We start from the raw sequence: 16,954 nt of genomic DNA, 5'->3' as shown, positions 1-16,954 counted from the left end.
GCAGTCGCACCGCCTGCACTAATTTAACACAACTAGAGGATGATCAAATGAAATGGAATCAGTATACGGAGGTTTACTTCTTCTGAGAGATATTAAAAGGAACACTCTAACCACCATGGCCACTTCAGTGATTTGATGTGGTCATGGTGGTAGGAGTCAGAAACACTGCACATGCTCGCCTACCCCCGCCCCCCCCTCCCCTCAGAGGCAGCCTCTGCCTACGTTAGTTGGAAGCCGCTGTGGCCATGCCCCCGACCCAACTTCCTTCCCAGCAAAAAAAAATTGTCAGGGGGCAGTGGGCCGCATTGCCTGGGGTTCCGGGCCGCATGTGGCCCCCGGGCCGCAGGTTGGACATGCCTGATGTAGTGCAAGGGCCTGCCTGATTGCATACAAATTGAAAGTGTTTAGGTCTGACCTCATATTATATGGTTTTGGTAAATCTAAAGGAAAATTGTAAAAATGTATGGCCAGCCTTACTATGGGGCATCCACTGTCCACTGTCCCTCCTCCCCCTCTGAAGCCAGAGCTGACCATGTGACCGCACCAGAGTGTCCTTAGGTAAGTAGAAGCATCGTATAGGGCTAAAAGTAGTAGTTTGTATAGGGCTAAAAAAAAAAAAAAAAAAGAAGGACGTGGGAGCAGGTTTTAAGATTTGTTAGGTTTTTATAAGACTTCCACTTTACCATAATGAAAAGTCAACATGTAAATGTAGACCCCCCCTCCTTCAAAATGGCTGCAACAGGCTTGTTGAACTGGCAATTCAGAGAGAAATACCTCATAAACCAGTGTCCTTAAAACAATAAAAGCTGCGTGTGTGTGTTCCAATTGTGTGGCATCTACCGAAAACCTAAGATCAGTTTGCACATGGTTTAATTTTTAAAGATATCTGCATTAGCTACAGAGAAACGGGACCCTTCGTAACTACACTGTCAATGTTCCTTGTTTATCTTTCACATTATTACATTAACTTACTGGTGCACAACAGTCACTTCAACATAAGAGCATGTTAATGATTGACCGGTCTTGGAGGTCATTATGCCAGAATCGGCACAGACGGGAGTTGGGCAGTTTTTACATACTCAAGCAGAACACCTGTGACCATAGAGGTTTAGAAACAATATTTAATCATTTCACTACCCAAGGGATAATATATGCAAGTCAACCATATTCCACAGGGTCATAGTCAGAAAACCAGTAAAAAATCACGTGATTCTCAAGCTACATTCCTTTACAATGCACTTAAAAACATTGACATTCAAAACGGTTCATGTGCTGAAGATGGAGGGCAATGACTACTGTGTCTACCTGCCATGAGAATAGTATTAAAGCATATGTAAAGAATTGTTAGGCTTTTTTGGCATGGGTTTCTCATTATCGAGCTCTCGCATTACGTCCTGTCCTGCAGACTCAACAGGAAGTGAGAGGACTTCTTTCTAATGTCAGGGCTATCCCCTCTGAGAGGACTTCTTTCTAATGTCAGGGCTATCCCCTCCGAGAGGACTTCTTTCTAATGTCAGGACTATCCCCTCTGAGAGGACTTCTTTCTAATGTCAGGACTATCCCCTCTGAGAGGACTTCTTTCTAATGTCAGGGCTATCTCCTCTGAGAGGACTTCTTTCTAATGTCAGGGCTATCCCCTCTGAGAGGACTTCTTTCTAATGTCAGGGCTATCCCCTCTGAGAGGACTTCTTTCTAATGTCAGGGCTATCCCCTCTTATAGGACTTCTTATTAATGTCAGGGCTATCCCCTCTGAGAGGACTTCTTTCTAATGTCAGGGCTATCTCCTCTGAGAGGACTTCTTTCTAATGTCAGGGATATCTCCTCTGAGAGGACTTCTTTCTAATGTCAGGACTATCCCCTCTGAGAGGACTTTCTAATGTCAGGGCTATCCCCTCTGAGAGGGCTTCTTTCTAATGTCAGGGCTATCCCCTCTGAGAGGACTTCTTTCTAATGTCAGGGCTATCCCCTCTGAGAGGACTTCTTTCTAATGTCAGGGCTATCCCCTCTTAGGCCGTTGTCACGGGGAGACATGTCCCCATTGGAAGACTTTGTTTATTGCAGCTCTGGGGGCGATTCAAAGTTTTGGATTTACCCTCACTTTAATTGCCAGGGACATTGGCGATTAGGACAAATATTTCATTGCAGTCTGTGTCCACCTTTCTCTCTAACAGTGGTTCTAACCCTTTATTGTTCCAACTAAAGCTTTAAAAATTTAATAAAAAAAAAGTTAGCCTTTAAGTTCTACATAGCAGGTCCGTAGGATCTCTGTTCTTACACAGGGGAGAATGACAGGCGGCTTTGTTTACATTAGCCGCCTGCCTTTCTCCCTCTCCACCGACGATCGCGAGTGACCGGCGGACATCTGGTCCGGGAACGAGCGGGGGCGGGAGTGAGCCTCCGGCGGCACACCCTCGCCCCCTAGAGCCTCACAGGCTAGTGACGTACCCCTACGTCACTTTGCCTGTGAGGGGCTGACTGCCGCCGTATATAGTCGTGCGGCAGTTGGCAAGTGGTTAATGTACCAAGCAGGAAGAGCTAATATATTACATACTCTTGACTGCTGTACCCTGGAAGGTGGGCTGTAGATCATATAGTCTTAACTGGTGGTTTATGTAAGCTGTGCTGTACATTTTATACCACTGATCCAAGTGTTCACTATGTTCTATTTAACTGTGCCCCTTCAAGCCTCACCCACTGTTGAATCTGATGTGGCAACGTACAATTCACCAACATCTCTCCAAGAGCACCCAAGGGTGCTCTAGCCCTTCCACAATCCTAGCAACACCTAGGTTACTGACAACATTCTGATTCCTGTCTGCCGGATTATGCACACATTCCAGTGCAAACATCAGTAAAAGTAAAGAGGGGTGGGTATTTCTGGTGAGTGTGCCGCTTAAATGAGGGGTCACTGAGCACCTCACTGCCCACCACGGGGTCACCCATAGTGTATATTTTACACAAAGACTTTCACCTGTTTACTAAATATACACTCTCTGGACGTTTCTAGTCACTTTATCACTATTCTTTTTTATTTAATTCATTTATTTAATATTGATCACTCATCTATTACTGGATTCCTTTTTTGGATACACTATCACTCTCTTGCCATTTATTTACCTACCTGTCATTGGTGCACATCAGTTTTGGTTATTCACGCACCAGTCACTTTGAATTTATATTGCATTACTGTATATTTTGGACCTCACACCACTTGTGGTCACTATTGCACATGTTAATTTGATCTACTGGCACTCATTTATTTGTTTTAGTACTGTTTACTCCTATCTTGTGGATTTTACATATATGGTCATATTTGCACACGTCACTTTATATGGACGTTTATGCACTTGCCACTTTGATACACCTTGATTCATTTTGCACCTATTTACCTTACCTGTTTTGATATTGTTCTATTTAGATCTTGTGGAGTTTATATTTATGGTCATACTTGCACACGTCACTTTTTAGGGACGTATATACACATGCCACTTTGACCCATTGATACATATTTTTACATATGCATATTTATCTATATATTTTTTACCTACCACCTCCATTTAATCTCAGATTTTACTTATTTATTGTCACGCTTATTTGGAACTCCACAGTCTATATACCTCACCACTAGGCAGCGCCATTCCCCTACCCCCCCCTTTTTTATATTATATATAATAAAACAGAACTACAGTATCTCACAAAAATGAGTACACCCCTCACATTTTTGTAAATATTTTATTATATATATTTTCAATTGACAACACTGAAGAAATGATACTTTGCTACAACATAAAGTAGTGAGTGAACAGATTGTATAACAGTGTAAATTTGCTGTCCCCTCAAAACAACTCAACACACAGCCATTAATGTCTAAACCGCTGGCAACAAAAGTGAGTACACCCCTAAGTGAAAATGTCCAAAATGGGCCCAAAGTGTCGATATTTTTTGTGGCCAGCATTATTTCCCAGCACTGCCTTAACCCTCTTGGGCATGGAGTTCACTAGAGCTTCACAGGTTGCCACTGGAGTCCTCTTCCACTCCTCCACGATGACATCACAGAGCTGGTGGATATTAGAGACCTTGCGCTCCTCCACCTTCCATTAGAGGTTCCCCCGCAGATGCTCAAAAAGGTTTAGGTCTGGAGACATGCTTAGCCAGTCCATCACCTTTACCCTCAGCTTCTTTAGCAAGGCAGTGATCGTCTTTGAGGTGTGTTTGGGGTCGTTATGTTAGAATACTGCCCTGCGGCCCAGTTTCCGAAGGGAGGGGGATCATGCTCTGCTTCAGTCTGTCACAGTACATGTTGGTATTCATGGTTCGCTTAATGAACTGTAGCTCCCTAGTGCTGGCAGCACTCATGCAGCCCCAGACCATTCCCACCACCATGCCTGGCTGTAGGCAAGACACACTTGTTTCTGTACTCCTCACCTGGTTGCTGCCACACACGCTTGACATCATCTGAACCAAATAAGTTTATCATGTCTCATCAGACCACAGGACATGGTTCCAGTATTACATGTCCTTAGTCTGCTTGTCTTCAGCAAACTGTTTGCGGGCTTTGTTGTTCATCATCTTTAGAAGAGGCTTCCTTCTGGGACGACAGCCATGCAGACCAATTTGATGCAGTGTGCAGCGTATGATCTGAGCACTGACAGGCTGACCCCCCCACCCCTTCAACCTCTGCAGCAATGCTGGCAGCACTCATACGTCTATTTCACAAAGACAACCTCTGGATATGACGCTGAGCATGTGCACTCAACGTCTTTGGTCGACCATGGCGAGGCCTGTTTTGAGTGGAACCCGTCCTGTTAAACCGCTGTATGGTCTTGGCTGCAGTGCTGCAGCTCCGTTTCAGGGTCTTGGCAATCTTCTCATAGCTTAGGCCATCTTTATGTAGAGCAACAATTATTTATTTCAGATCCTCAAAGAGTTCTTTGCCATGAGGTGCCATGTTGAACTTCCAGTTAGCAGTATGAGGGAGTGAGAGTGATAACACCAAATTTACCACATCTGCTCCCCATTTACACCCGAGACCTTGTAGCACTAACGAGTCACATGACACCGGGGAGGGAAAATGGCTAATTGGGCCCAATTTGGACATTTTCACTTAGAGGTCTACTCACTTTTGTTGCCAGCGGGTGAGACATTAATGGCTGTGTGTTGAGTTATTTTGAGGGGACAGCAAATTTATACTGTTATACAAGCTGTGCATTCCCTACTTTACATTGTAGTAAAGTGTTATTTCTTCAGTGTTGTCACATGAAAAGATAGAACAAAATAGTTACAAAAATCTGAGGGGTGTACTCACTTTTGTGAAATACTGTATATAAATTTACTTAACTATAAAATAGTTCTTATGTCTAAACCAGATCTATTTAAAATGACATAACATAAAAAGGTATAGGACAGTAGCACGCTTAAATGATACAAATGATGATTAAGAAACATTATAAATACACCCGTGACAGTGTGTTAAAAACGTATTGAATAAAAAGGCCAAAAAACAAAAAAGTTTCCAGGGTCTTGCTACACTTCCACCACATCAAGTGATTGATTGTTACACCTCCCCTTCAGCTAGGAACTCACCAATTGCAGATGCCTAATATTTTCATATATATGCAAAAAGGCAGGTAACCCTAAACTGAGTTAAATGAATCCACGCTGAGCTCCTGGAGACAACACCGTCTCAAAGGCCATAAGCATGTATATGTGGAAGAAAGGAGAGTATCCATAGTGTAACTCAGTTTAGACAATTTATTAATAAATCACTTCACACATAGTGCACTCACATTTAAAGCATAAAAGAAAGCATGTAAGCCAGTCTGGCAAGAAGTCTGCCAGATCACGGTCGCGGCGGACATAATGGTAAACGTCATAATCTCACCCGACTCCTCTGAGCACCCCGGAGAGTCACTACCAGTAGGCGCGTATAAAGAAAGGAAGAGTTGCCGTGCAGCCACGTAAGCTGTCCCAATTATAGATCATTTTACTTCACCCATCTCAAGACCCCTCACTGTAAGTATCAGCTGGTGTTATATCTACTATTTTCCATTTAGGTCTCCTGTGGGCTTCATGTTAGATAATCCCTTGCGGCCTTGTATAGGCTAATTTATATAGTAGAGTACAGTTCCTGTACAGCGGGGCTTCAGTGTGGAGTAAGAAGCAGCAAAATAAGTTTAAGTATAATAAGGGCATGTGCTTATAAGAAGCATGCTGCTCAGAATAGAAAGCAGAGTTAAACAGAGCTAAGCGCATTACTGTGCTGCTTTTCTTTTCATTGTTCAGTCCCCGGCTGGGGTGAGTCAATGACAGCCTGGGCTCAAGAAGTGGGTTAAAGGATGATGGACATCAGGGTGAGGACATCTAGTGGTGTAAAAGAAGAAGTATTGCTGGGTGGTGGTGATGGGGTGTCAAAAGTTTAATATTGCAGAAAAAGCTGATAAACGGGCTATTAAAAGGATTTCTTATTTTTGGCCGGAATTCTGCTTCAAGCAATTCACATGTATCAAAATAAAAATAATAAAAGTCAACTTACATTGCCCAAGCCTTCATCGTGGGACAGGATGATACTGTACAGAATTCAGAGATGGAACCATACATGAGACTGACGTGGTTGTAGAATGCAGATGCTAAAAAAAAAAAAAAAAAAGTTCAAATACATTACAACAAGTATGTGTACATATCCCTATGCCCAAAGTCACAGATTATTCTCTTCCTCCATAATTACTGGAACAAGACTATAATCATTGTAACCATGAGTGTGGAACTCATGCTATTTACCCTTGCTTCTACGGCTTCATTCTTGACACAAATGTAAGCACCATGCTTTGCTGCCCTCCAAAGACTGGTGGTAACCTGAATATGCTAGAACAGTAAACAAAGGATGCAATATTCTTATATACCATTTAATAAAAGCAGAGTACATATTATACTCACAAACCAACGTATGTACAAGCTCATCAAAATATATCCAGGAACAGAACATCAGAAGACGGAACAAAACAGGTCTGGAAGTCTGATGCGTTTCGAGGGACATGCCCTTTTTCTCAGGTATGTTCAGTGAAGGACATCAGCCTTCCAGACCTACGTAGCTCCGTCTTGTGATGTGATGGATATGCAGAGTTCTGATGTTCTGTTCCTGGATGTTTTCTGATGAGCTTATACATACGTTGGTTTGGGAGTATAATAAATGTACTCTAATTTGGTTATGAAATGCTATAGAAGGATAAAGCACAAGGCTGGTGTTCCTTTGTTGGTTTACTGTCCCAAACATCTATGTTGGCCCTTTAATGTAATAGGAGCCCTCACTCAGCAATAGAGCTGAGCAGGCCTAACTGTACAGAAAAAAATATGAGAAGCATATAACGGGCGTTGCCTCTATCTCTGAATCTAAAAATAAACTCTCAACTCAGGAATGGAATGCTTGTGCAAAAAGAAAGGGCTCCAAATCATATATTGGAGGTCCCAATATATTCATCAAAAAGATGGGATGACAGAGAGAGAAAGGATAATGAATGTGATAATACCCACATTCACATAGTAAACAATCAACCTTTATTGCAAAATACCTTAAAAACATAAATCACAAGATGTTAAAAACAAAAGCCCAAACAAACTTGCTCCAAACAAATGGGCCCATAGATGTACTGAATCCACAAAAAAAGATTCTGTAAATGAGTCAATCGTTCAGCGATAGTAACATTCCTATAGCACACATCTATCCCAATTGTAAAGGGTGGCCACCCCTACAGTATGTGTTGGGAAAAGGAAGTTCACCCAGTGAACTGTGAGGTAATTTAAGCCTCGTACACACACAACAAATTTCCGCCGACCGGTCGTCCGTCTTTTGTCCAGAGTGGTGTCTGTTGGTTGGAATGTGCTCTAGACTGCACACGAATTTTCCCGCACGACAGAATTCTACTTCAGAAGTGATGTCATGTGTTCGATTGCTTTCTTTGTGTTCTTTCATCTCTGAGCATGCCCAGTCTTGCTCATAAGATTTTTCCCCATCGAAATCTGTACTAATGAGACGAAAATCGGTCGTGTTTTGACGGTCGACAAAAATTATATAGCCTGCACACCAGGATTTTTTCGGCCGAAAAGTCGGAGTCGGTTGTCGGAAGCACCATACTAAAAAGCCGATAATCGGCAGATCGGTCGTCGGACGAAATTTCCCGGCCAAATTTCTACTCGTGTGTACAGGGCTTAAGACTCTTGTGCTCTGGAAAATAGACTGATCTCTTTCATAGAAACAAATATGCATACACTCCTTATTTCGATGGATTTCCTAACCAATTCTGATGACGTAGATGTACACAGTCCAATCATACTGATTAATAAATTGTAATGTCACTCAGAAAAGGTGTAAGGTTTGGGATTGAGGATTACAACACCTATGGTCCAGAGGAGGTGAATTGATAAATGTAAAGATTTTCAATAGGGACACGTGGCTCCTCACCTCCCTCATGGAGGTGTATTCCTAGTTGGATGCAATTTTTGTTCCTGGTCTAGAGGAGGTCACATGTATAGTAGGTAAACCCCCGCATGTAATACAGTCCTTCCCTCACAGGAGCTTTGAACAAGCTTCAAAGGGACACATCACTGTATACTCTGAGTATCAACATGTATTGAATTGTGTATGTCCTTATATATAAAAGCACAGTCAATATATCCAAGTCCCAAATGACAGCACTGATTCCATTAGATAAGGACATTTTCTTAAATCCATGCAGGTTGTAAATGGATGTTCTCCATATATATGGGTACTCATATTATTAAATGGCTCATATAGCACTCTGTACTTATCCAGGTACGCGTAGTCCTCACACAGTATATTCATCCCTGGAAGGATCCACCATATTCCAGCTTCAAAGAGTCATCATGGCCAGTGGAGCAGGTGGCTGGGCTGTGAACAAAGCCTGACCGGTTTCGTCGGGTGTCCCAGCTGCTTCAAAGACTACTGCATCTCTGAATCTACTGACCTGACATGAGGTTGTCACCAAGTTAACTTATGTTTTTGCATTTCTTTTTATATTTATCTTCATACTATGGTCAGTCTGAACAGGCAATGATTGCGACTGATATACTTTACTCCTCCACCACTCTGATCTCTCCGAAATTGTGAACCAGATCACAAGACTGGCTGACTAGAACAACAAATTCTTTGGCAGGAAGAATTTTCATTCCCATATAAAAAAAAAAAAAATCTAATTTGTACTTGGATACTTGCCTGGCGGTCTATGATGTATTCATAGATAGCGAGAACATTAAAGAATGAATATGGTGAGTTCATAAGAACAGATGCAAAAGCAGCCCAAGCTGATGAAAATATCCGTTTTAAACTTACCATTACTGGCCAGCCATTCGTCTACGTTGAGTCCTTTAGGTAACGCCACAAGCATTAATATATCAGCATCTAGTATTCGGGCAGATGTGTATCGAGGTTCCAAGTAGAGTTTCTCTGTTTCTGATGAGGCTTTCTTCTTCATTTTACTGCTGAGATGGAAAAAAACGGAGTCTAGGGTCAGTTAAAAAGCTTGTATAATCTTAAGAAACATATCAAATCTTTTTAATGTGACAAAAACAACAATTATTTGAAATAAGGATTACCCTAGAACAGTTGTGGTATAGAGGGTCTTTGTTGTGTCCCCTCACAACTCCAAAGGGTCACATTGTATATTCAATATATAATGAAAGACTTAAGACAGACATCTAAGGGACAGCCAGAGAATGTGGACATGCAATAGGTGTGGTTGGAGACTGAAGACACGCTGCAGTCAGACAGGGGCCAAGCTAAAGAAGACTTTAAAAGGAGTTGTAAAGTCAGAAGGTTTTTTTTTTTTTTTATCTTAATGCATTCTTTGCATTGAGATAAAAAACCTTATGGGTGTAGCAGCCTGCAAAGCACCCTCTAATACTGACCTGAGGTCCTTCTCTGTCCAGCAATGTCCACGAGTCCCTTGGTCATCGGGGGCTCTCCCTCTTGATTAGCTGGGACACAGTCGCAGTGTCATTGGCTCCCGTGGCTTTCAAAGTCAGTTAGCCAATCAGGAGAGAGAGGGGGCGGGGGTCAAACGGCAGCTCTGTGTCTGAATAGACACACAGAGCTGCAGCTCGGCTCGGGTGCCCCCATAGCAAGCTGCTTGCTGTGGGGGCACTCGATAGGAGGGAGGGGCTTGGAGCAGGAACGAGAGACCAGAGAAGAGGAGGATCCGGGCTGCTCTGTGCAAAACCAACTGCCCAGAGAAGGTAAGTATACCACGTTTGTTATTAAAAAAAAGAAAAAAAAAAAACAAACACTAGACTTTACAATCACTTTAAGGCTACATTCACACCCGAGTGTAGCGTTTTCGCAACTTTTTTTACCATGATTTTTGTGCAGGCGTTTTTAGATTGAATAGAGACCAATGGAAAACGCCTGTAATCTGCCCAAAAAGAAGCTCATGTACTTTTTTGAGCGTTGGGCGTTTTGCTCACAGCGTCAAAACGCTCAGATGTGAACAGGGGCCATTGAAATGAATAGGATTTGTCTTGTTGGGCGTTTTGAGAGCTGATCCTAGAGCAGAAAAACTCCCCAAAAACGCCCCAAAACGCCTACATGTGAACGGAGCCTAAGACATCTTCAATTACAGCCTCTTCACAAATGAATGCTCCCGCTACTAGCTACTGGGGTCTGCAAATGGGGCACACAGAAAGTACTGAAGGGCCACTTGGACACCAGGGCACTGGAGAGATCTATAGGTGAAAGTAAAACCCCACTTCTCTCCACATTGTGATATTGTCGAGCTAGCAAATACATCATTTATGGAAAATTTTCCCCTCCATGTTAAGAACATGTTAACTTCCCCTAGCCTAGGTGCCAACTTAACCTCACCATGGGATCCTAAGGCAGTTGAGGATCACACATATTGTGAGAAAGTGCTCCTGCAATGTGTAGGCTCCCCATGAGTAAGCTTCGGGGCATGGCCTGGTAGGGTCCAGGCTGAGACTGACATTCACCATCACAGAGCAGGCTTTGACTTGATGTGTGGCTCCCAAGACACCTATAACTCTACCATTGCCTGGAGCATAGGCAAGCTCCCTTTCCGACAATAACTAACAGTGGTGGGCACAAGACTTCATTCCCATACAGCTTGAGTGGCTCACACACATATCATGGTTTGCACTGTGTAGGCTACTAAATAGAAGGAGGACACAACATTTTCATGCACGGTACATGTTAAGGTTAAAGGCCAACTCCAGGTTTCTTGGGCCAAGTCAGTCCAAACTAAGTCTTTGCTTCACTAACAGATGTGCCCGCTGGGAGCACTGTTTAAACTAGAATCAGCTACATACAGTATATAGCGCTGTGTTCCGGCAGTGGTACAGGGATTTTCTGCCTCAATCCCGCAACAAAATGACTACTCAGCCATTCACAGGAAGCATTGGATTTTATTATTGAACACAAGGCTTCCCCTGATTGGCTGAGATGGAGATTTTGATAGCATCTGCCTATCTTCTCATTTCAGCCAATCAGAGGAAACCTTTAATCAGTGATGAAATACAGAGCTTCCTGTGATTGGCTGAGCTTTGCTAAATAGACTTGTGTAATGAGTGGAACTAAAGGTCTCCATCCCGCTGTCGAACACACCACTGTATAATTTATGTAGCTGATGCTAAATACAGGTTAGGCAGCGCTCCCAGCAGAGCAGGCACTTCTGATAGTGAAGCAAATAGCCTGCTTGAGCCAGTTTGGTCCAGACAAACTATTTAAAGTCACAAATTGGGCCATCAATAAATGGATCGAATCTCGACCTGTTCAGTAGGGACCAACTTCAGTATAACCAGCACGTGATCACTGCCGGCAGGTATAGCAGCCAGCAGTGATCAGTGTTCTGGCGGCAAGGAAAGGCTTCCCGCTGGCAGAACACAATAACACAACGGGAGAGATTCCTCCATCAACACGGACTGTGTTGATGGGGGAATGGAGCAATTTCCTTTCCTTTCACCAAAATTGTATGCCCCCGTGGAGGGGGGGGGGGGCAGTGTGATAGGTGCTGTGGGGGGGGGGGGCAGTGTGTGTGATAAGTGCTGTGGAGGGGGGGGCAGTGTGATAAGTGCTGTGGAGGGGGGGGCAGTGTGATAAGTGCTGTGGAGGGGGGGGGGGGGCGGTAAGTGTGACAGGTGGTGGAGAGGAGGGGAGAATGAGAGCTGAGGCAGGCATGTTGCATGGACATAAGAGTCGTGTGCTTGTTGTCCTACGGCCAATAAATAGTAGGGGCAGGCATACCATGTGGTGACTGGCGGGGGAATGGCTGCATGTGTGTTGTACTTTCCCGACTCCCAGGGCTCAGTGAGTCCCAATTAGAGGCAGGAGGATGACGGCTTACAAGTGTACAGTGGACGGAGTGTGGTCACCTGTCAAGTTTTCTTTGCCACAGGGCTTGGGGAGAGACGGCCTCCACCCGACATCGGGAAGATATCCCTACACTTCCCTTGATCCTCCCCGGGAAGTGAAGGCAGACTGGGGATGGCGCCCACCTACACGCCGCTCTGTGTATGTGAGCGGAGCTGAGGCGGCTGGAGTGAAGTGTGCTGTGCGCGCCCTCTAAACCCTAGTCGGAGAACAAGGAACAGACAAACTCTGTGTAGAGAATAGGGAAACTAGCAGTCCTGGCTGCGTTCTAGGCTGTAGTGCGCCCTAGGCGGCTGCCTAGTCCGCCTAGTGATAGCACCGGCCCTGGTCACAAGCCTGGGTAATTCACCTCCATTGTGAAAATTGCATGTCAAAATAATCAGAGATATAGATAGCTGGGGAGGGGTGGAGGAGATTGAAAAGCAGTGCAGTTAAGTTTGAATTTTACAAGAAAGTACATTTTTGCATAAAGCTTTAGCTGCTCGTATATCTGAATAAAATGTGTAGTCAGACATGCAGCTTTTAAAAGGTAACCTTTGCAAATAAATTTTCCTTTATACGCTCAGTCTGACTTGCCCAGGTTTGTAAAAGAACTAAAAGCGTTTAAAACTTTACTATTCTCTCTTTCATCGTTGGCTTTGTGTCACAATTAAGATAACACAAGAGGTATCTAATCCTTTTAATAATATGAGGAATTATGCCTGGCTTAGATGCGGATCTATTAATGTATAATCTCGATGTATGCAAGCCAAGCCTTCTGCAAAGCTGAGTATCCTACTCAGTCCTATACCTCTAATTACACACGAGACTCATTAAATTGGGACTGGATCTTCCTGATGGTTACCCTAATAAAAACCATTGAGGATCTCCTGATTGAACCTCTGATCCCTCACTACTCTAAAGGTTTTGTTAATGGTCAGTTTACAATAATATAATTGAAAGACATCTACAAAAGGAAAACATACCAGTTATTGCTGGCAGCGGGGCCGGGATAAGGGCTGGGAAGGAGGGGCGGTTCCCCTGGGCGCAATGGTTTATTGCAGGGATGGGGGGGGGGTACCTTGACCCTAACCCTAAGGGAAGGTGGGGGGGGGGTGCAGTTTGGCATCTTTGCCCTGGGCATGGGTGACCTTGTCCCGGCACTGGCTGGCACCACCGAGTTGTGTCACCATTTCCACTTTGCTGGTTTACCTACCTCTTTGACTGGTTAATCCTTAGATTCCACTCTAGTCAGTAGCCTTAGCCTGACTCTGATATTCTTTTACTCTGTATAAGTTTATGGTTAGACATTACTAAGCCTGAAAGTACGGATTTTTTGGTCCTGTGCACAGCCACCAGATAACCTAGATCAGAGAACATGCTTTTTATATTCAGTAGATTAGACATATTGATAAAGTTACTTCTGCATCTTCTCAATGGTTTCCTCCTTATATTTGCCCTTCTCTTTGCCAACTTGATGAGACTTGGCCTTGCGTTCCAAGATCTTCTTGAGATCCTTGTCAAGCTTTAGCCTGGTGATAACCACCTTGCTGGATACCAACATGGACAGTGGTGCCGTTAGCGTTCAATGTAGAAAACGTATTTCTTTCTGTACGCCTGGACAACTTTGCCAATTTGGTGGCCTTTGTAGTGTCCACGTACGACCTGTACTTCATCATCCTTGCGGATGGGCATAGAGCGGACATTGTACTTTTGCCTCAACTCCTTGGAGAGGGGACAGGACATGATCTTTCTACGGACATGTGAGGAGCATTGAAGTGCCTCTTGCGGTTCTTTCTTCGGTCAAAAGGACCAAATGGACTGAACTTCATGTTGCCAAGCCGCACAGTCCACTATGGCCGCCGAAAAAGAGCTAGACAAATTTTTTTTACCTTCCTGGTTAGGTATAACAAATATACCTTTCTTAAACGCTACCTAGATAACATTTGATTTGCCAGAGTTATAATTGATTAAACCATTCATTTTTTTCCTCCACAATACTATTTTGACCTTATTTAAGCACTTCTTGCCATAGGGTGATATCCAACTCCCAACTGTGTTCATATAACTATCAGGAAGATAGTCCAAAGCAGTGATGTGCAGCTAAAGTACATGTAGACCGGAAGTGGCTGAAAGAGGATGAAGACGATTAGCATCATCAAGATGATTCTTAGATCTCAGCCACCGCATTAGTAAGCTAAATAATATATCAGAAGCACTGGAAATCTAGCCACTACTGAGTCAGGAACCGCAAGTGAAGCGAGATTCTGTGCTCGAATTCCCCAAAAGTTCTGTGTTCCTAAAGTGAGCCTGTGAGGATAACATGGCAGCTACTAGTGCCAATGTGTTTTTAAGGGGGCAAGCTCTGGGGCTGGGGTGGTCTCAGTCTGGCTTCTCCACCTAAAAACTTGCTGACATGGAAGAGGAATTAAGGACGGGAGTTCAGACTTTTTAGGCTTAACTAACAAATGGTTATTCTGGGCAATTGACTTACAGGGTAGCGAACACACTACCAGGATGACAGCCTCACAATCCACAAGGAAGACCATAATGGTTTTTGGTCAGTTTTATTTAATTATATTCATTATTTGTACAAAATCCTTAAACAATACAGAATGCCTTTATGCTAATGTGGGAGTAGGCTGAAGATTTGGATGGCACCATCTCTACTATGAGAGGAGGATGGGGATGTCCTGACTTTGAGCCATTCAATGGACTCATTCCATAGACTGGAATTAAGATTTGTACACATACAGCAGTAAACCTTCTACTGTATCTGAAATAAGCAACCTCTGCTGGCTGGAGGAGGTAAATATAAACTATGCAACATAAAATATAGCAGAGGGATATTTCATCAGGTTGAAAAAGTCACATCCAGGCTATCCAATTTAACCTTTGTATTTACATGCTTAAATTTTTATTCCCTAACAATGCCCATAGTTTTTTTTTTTTTTTTATATTTGTCTACACTCTTAGCTAGTGCCATTTCATGGGAGAGGAAGTTCCACATTTTTACTGCTCTAACAGTAAATTACCATTTCCCTAATTTAAGGTTAACCTCCCATCTTTTAACCCATTCTTAAAAAAAAAAAAAAAAATAAATAATAATGTAATAATAATAATAATAATAATAATAATAATAATATAATAATAAATAATAATAAGTGTATTTTCTTTTACAAACAGATAACTTGCCTAAATAAAATACAAAATAATATGGTTCACAATAAACATTTTTAGGCCTTTTGCACACTGGTTTATTGTAAATGCTGTTAAATCAGCGCTAAAAACACATTTAAGCCATGTTTTTTTTTTTTTTTCAAACGCATTTAGGCATGTTTGGGTGGTTATTTACAACATTGGACATAATTTGAATTTATTCTGCCCATTGAAATGGGAAAAAAAAAAATGATCAAGCGCCAGCCAAATGCATCTAGCTCTTAGGCACACTTAACCAGGCTTGGCATTTTTTATGCCCAAAAGGTCCTCTCCTAAATTCTTCTGTGTTTAGGAGGAGCTCCGACTGCCTCAAAACCAGGGATCCTTAAACTGCGGCCCTCCAGCTGTTGCGGAACTACACATCCCATGAGGCATTGTAAGGGTCCTTTCACACGGGCAGGTATGTCCGTTTTTCCTCCCATCCGTTTGCGGATAAAAAATGGACATAATGTATGTCTATGGGATTGCGGACATTAGCGGATGACTATCCGCTGACATCCGTTTTGTGTCCATTCCGTTCAGTTCAATTTTTTGAGACAAAAGAGAACCTTATTTTTCTTCCGTTAAAAAAACGGAACGGACGCAGAAGCGGATGTCAGCGGATGTCATCCGCTAACGTCCGCAATCCCATAGACATACATTGGATGGATGAAAAACGGACATACAAAACGGACCCTACAAAAATGACATCCGTGTCCTTTAAAAAAAAAAAAAAAAAGTGCCTGAGCGGAAAGAGAAAAAAAAAAAAAAAAAAGACCGTGCCATGTGAAAGGACCCTAAAACTCTGACATTCACAGACATGACTGGGCATGATGGGAATTGTAGTTCCTAAACAACGGGAGGGTCATAGTTTGAAGACCCCTGCTCTAAACGTTGCTGCTCCTAATCTCCTCTAAAAGCCCATGTGTACATGGACACATGGGGGGAGATTTACTGAATCGGGTGCAGCTGTGCATAGTGACCCATCAGCGTTTATTGTCAAAGCTTAAAGCGGAGTTCCGGCCACAGAATCGTTTGTTTTTTCTTAATGTCCCCCAAACAGTGACCCTTCGACCTCTATACATCCGCTAATCCTGTTTGATAGATTGGAATAATATGTTTGCAAGCACTAAATCTTACTTTTTAAAAATTAGTGTGAGCGCCGCCATCTTTGTCCTGGATCGACGAGTCTGTTGTGGGGAAATGTCTGCCCTTCTTCCTGTTTGTAGTGGGCGGAGGCCGGTGAATCCAACGTGAAATCTCGCGCATGCCCAGTACTATGTACTGTGGAGTACTGTGCTCCACCTAACATCGCGTCATTTCCTGTTTGGAAATCACGCGATGAGAGGAGCGGACGGCCGCCTTGGTCACCGCCCATTGCATCC

General features: G+C 43.2%; 1 protein-coding gene and 1 pseudogene across 3 annotated transcripts in view; both read right to left on the bottom strand.

Moving 5' to 3' along the window:
- LOC309568416 (MOB kinase activator 2-like) overlaps window positions 1-16,954 on the bottom strand; it is a 74,058-nt gene that overhangs the window by 22,383 nt on the left and 34,721 nt on the right. The window contains exons 3-4 of one of the 2 annotated variants that reach the window (XM_082274080.1): window positions 9,345-9,493; window positions 6,534-6,627 (exon numbers count right to left, since the gene is read on the bottom strand). In XM_082274080.1, the coding sequence (XP_082130206.1) occupies window positions 6,534-6,627; window positions 9,345-9,493 (243 nt within the window). The remainder of the gene's footprint in view (window positions 1-6,533; window positions 6,628-9,344; window positions 9,494-16,954) is intronic. The other variant, XM_082274081.1, reaches the window with a different exon arrangement.
- Window positions 13,778-14,203, bottom strand: LOC309567659 (large ribosomal subunit protein uL24-like; annotated as a pseudogene). The gene has a single exon. The product of its transcript is annotated as a large ribosomal subunit protein uL24-like (transcript).

Source organism: Pelophylax lessonae (assembly GCF_965119305.1).
Source record: "Pelophylax lessonae genome assembly, chromosome: 12".
NCBI classification, from domain to species: domain Eukaryota; kingdom Metazoa; phylum Chordata; class Amphibia; order Anura; family Ranidae; genus Pelophylax; species Pelophylax lessonae.
This window is presented reverse-complemented; position numbering and strand designations above follow the sequence as displayed.